Below are 3,593 nucleotides of genomic sequence, written 5' to 3'. Positions count from 1 at the left end.
ATATATATATATATATATATAAAACTTTGTCTGTCTGTCCGTAATGCTTTTTTACACTCTGACTGACTGACTAAACCAACCAATCAGAGTGCTCCGAGAGCATTCAGACAGGAGCGTAGCGGAGTACCGCTGTGATGGCAGGGACAGAATGGGGGGGGGCAAGGCCAGCTGTGGTGGCCTTGCTCTCCCCGCCCCCCCAGCCCTGCTCCTTGCAGGTGCTGGGAATGGAGCAGGGGGGTGAGCAGCGCTGATCTTGCCCCACCCAATCTGGCGCAGAGGGCTGGATGCAGGGGGTGGGGGAGCGTGCATGGAGAGAGATCTAACCTCAGATCCAGCCTTGCCGCCATGTCACGGGGTGGGGAACGGGGCCGGAGGAGAAGCAGGCCAGGGCCAGACGTGGGGCTCTGTCCCTACCTGCCCCCCACCCCGTCCCGCCCATGACAGTGGGGACTGAGGGCCCAGAGCGGGTGGGCAAGGCCAGCAAAGCTGGTCTTGCCCCCCTGTTCTGGCACATGGGGCCAGACGCAGGGGGTGGGGGAGGGCGCATGGGGCTGGAGGCGGATCCAGTCTCACCACTGCATCATGGGGGAGAACAGGGCTGAAGCAGAAGCAGGCCCCACTTGCCCCCCCCCATTCCCTCCATGACAGTGAGGACTGAGGGCCCAGAGGAGGAGGGCAAGGCCAGCTTTGCTGGCCTCGCCCCCCTATTCTGGCACACGGGGCTGGACATGGTGGGTGGAGGAGGGCACAAGGGGCTGGAGGTGGATCCAGCCTTGCCGCAGCATCCAACAGATGCAAAAGGAAAAAAACCGCAATGACAAAAAAACACAACAATGGCCCCAGCCCTGCTCCTTGGAGGCAGAGGGGGACAGCAGGGATGGAGCTGCCATGTCAACAGGGACTGAGGGCCACCCACCTGGGAGTGGGGGCCCACAGGGCCAGAGGCAGAGCAGCGGCAGCATGCGCTCCGTCCCTGGCCCCTCCCCCCCGGTCATTCTTGACGGGCAGTTGGCTAGTAAACTTATAAACTTCTCATTGTTCTCCTTTCTTTTTCAGAGATAAGTTGTTTCCGGCATTTGGCTTTGGAGCTCAGGTTCCTCCAAACTTCCAGGTAGGCTTCTCAGAATTCGGGCAGCACCTTTTGTGCATGTCATCATCTTATTAAATGATTGTAACTGTTCTCTCTTCCAGGTATCTCATGAATTTGCCTTGAACTTTAATCCCAACAACCCCTATTGTGAGGGTAAACATTTCTTTTTATTGATAATATTTCTTTAACAGGATGATTGTAGGTTAGTTTTATTTTTTCCTTTTCTTAACAAAAACCAGAAGGGGGACAACAGTCCGCCTCTTTCTGAAACAAGTCTGTTAAAACAAAGTACATGAGTCAAAAGGCATGTTGGCAGTGTATTTACTAGGTGGGATTGCAACATGGATATCTGTTCTAACTTTAATCGAATTTGGGCACCAGTAGCAATGAAGGTTTTGCTGTGGGTTGTCAAAGGCTGCTGGTGACCCTGGTTAAACACTTGGGTTCCAAGTCCATGCTGAAATCTGTGCACTTGCATCTTCACTGTTCTTGTTAGCAATGCTAGGTAGATTAAAGAAAAAGGCACACATGTGTACCTGCGTTGCAGTCATGCTTTCTGAATGCACTGTAGAGTAATCCTAGCTAGACATCTGCCAGAATTGTTAGGGCTCTCAGTTTATGGATATGGGTAGTTAATATTCAGAATACTTAAATGTTCATGCCTTAAAAATATTGATGCTATTTTCTCTGTTCCCTAAAGTTGTTAACAGTAGCTTGTTTCTGAGCTCTTGTTAATACTTGTTCTTCATTTTAAATGGATTATAAATATCTTAGAATAGAGACTTCCTAAGCAACGTGTCCTACAATAATACTAAAGCAATTTTTCTCTCTTTTTTGAAATGAACAGAAAACTAACCTTTGAGAGGTTCACTCTTAGAATCCAGGTTTATGTTCCTGGAGCAAATATTGTTGCCCATTAGGTTTCTGCAGTCTCTTTCCTTGCAGATCTCAAGGCTGTCCCCTTTAAGCTGACATTGCACCTGCACAATTTAAGTTAGGGTGGCAAACAGGCAGACAGCAGGAAACTAAACTGATACAAGCAAGGAATAATCTGGTGGAAACATACCCACCTGAGTGTCTGCATTGCTTCCATACATCTGCACTTAAAATCTGATTTTAGTTAAATTGATATACATTTATTGTAATAGTAAGGTCTTACGGGTTTGCATAAATCATGTCACAATGGTGGCCACCCTACCAATGTATCTTGCTCCAAAACTTCCCTTATATCATAAAGTCACAGGAACTACATTGTCTGGGGGGAAAAAAATTGAAGACTGTAGGAAGGGAAGAATCTGCCATGCACCATTCTTTTTCTCTGCAGATTCCCAGTGACCATACTTAATAGCACATTACATACTCAATACTACCCTGCCACGCATAGCACCGTCTGCTATTTTATAATCTGTCCATTATGGCTTTCTACATACAAGTTAACCGTGAATACTTTGTGCATGTTGTTATGTTTGTGAAAGAATTAGCAAGATACTTGAAATGTAAAACTTTTTGTGGTAAGTCAGATATTCTTGTTGTACAGGTGTCCAAGGAATTGTGGATGCTTATCGGCAGGCACTGCCTCAGATCCAACTATATGGACCAACAAATTTCTCTCCTATTATAAACCATGTGGCAAGATTTGCAGCTCAAGCAACACAACAAAGGATAGCTGCTGTGAGTCCATGGACTTTCATTTGTTTGACATTTTCAGTTTCCCTTTATGAAACTGCAGAAATTTCTTCTGAACTCAGGCCCTTCTAGTTTGCTATCCCCCTACCTGCTTACATCTCTGTAAATATTTCCTACATGTCTTTGGCATCCTGGCTCTATGCTTACTTCTGAGCAGGAGGTCTCTGTGACCCACATCTGCTTTTAGATGGGTCCTGTTCCACTAAGGTATATCACCTCGCTATAGCCTTCCCTGGAGGTGCTACAGCTTGGCAAAGGATGACAGAATAACACAATGAGGTTGTCCTTTAAAAGTTTGCAAACACTTTTACAGTGAAAAACTATGTGTAATCACAGTTGGCATGACCAGGTGTGACCATGTGTCCTTCTATCATGACAGGCTGAATATATAAAAGCCTAGAGAGTAATGTTAGCAAGGAAAGATAGAAAGTTTAGAGATCAACTTAGCTGAATCAACTTAGTTAAATCATGAGCCATTCAGTGATATGGAACTCAATAAGAAATTATGTAAAAAGCAGTAACTTTTTATACAGAGTTGAAAGAATATCAAGAGCATGTAGGGACAAAATCAGAAAGGCCAAAGCACAAAATGAAATGCAACTAAACTAGCAAGGTATATAGAGGGTAATAAGAAAATACTCTAACTATAGTAAGAGGAAGACCAAGGAAAGAGTCGGCCAACTTACTCAGTGGGGAAAGGGAAAGCTAATAATCGATGATGAGAAAGTGGAAGTGTTGATGCCTTTTTTACTTTAGTCTTCACAAAAAAGTTAAGGGTGATGAGCCGACTAACACAATCAACATCAACAACAACGGG

The 3,593-nt window shown here is 45.4% G+C and overlaps 1 protein-coding gene across 4 annotated transcripts in view; it reads left to right on the top strand.

Moving 5' to 3' along the window:
• The window catches only part of CPNE1 (copine 1), an 85,389-nt gene that overhangs the window by 69,289 nt on the left and 12,507 nt on the right, over nt 1–3,593 (top strand). For all 4 annotated transcript variants that reach the window (XM_025214667.1, XM_006032908.3, XM_006032909.3 and 1 more), the window contains 3 exons: nt 1,057–1,111; nt 1,192–1,243; nt 2,628–2,761. In XM_025214667.1, coding sequence (XP_025070452.1) covers nt 1,057–1,111; nt 1,192–1,243; nt 2,628–2,761 — 241 coding nt within the window. The remainder of the gene's footprint in view (nt 1–1,056; nt 1,112–1,191; nt 1,244–2,627; nt 2,762–3,593) is intronic.

Source organism: Alligator sinensis, unplaced genomic scaffold (assembly GCF_000455745.1).
Source record: "Alligator sinensis unplaced genomic scaffold, ASM45574v1 scaffold249_1, whole genome shotgun sequence".
NCBI classification, from domain to species: domain Eukaryota; kingdom Metazoa; phylum Chordata; order Crocodylia; family Alligatoridae; genus Alligator; species Alligator sinensis.
This window is presented reverse-complemented; position numbering and strand designations above follow the sequence as displayed.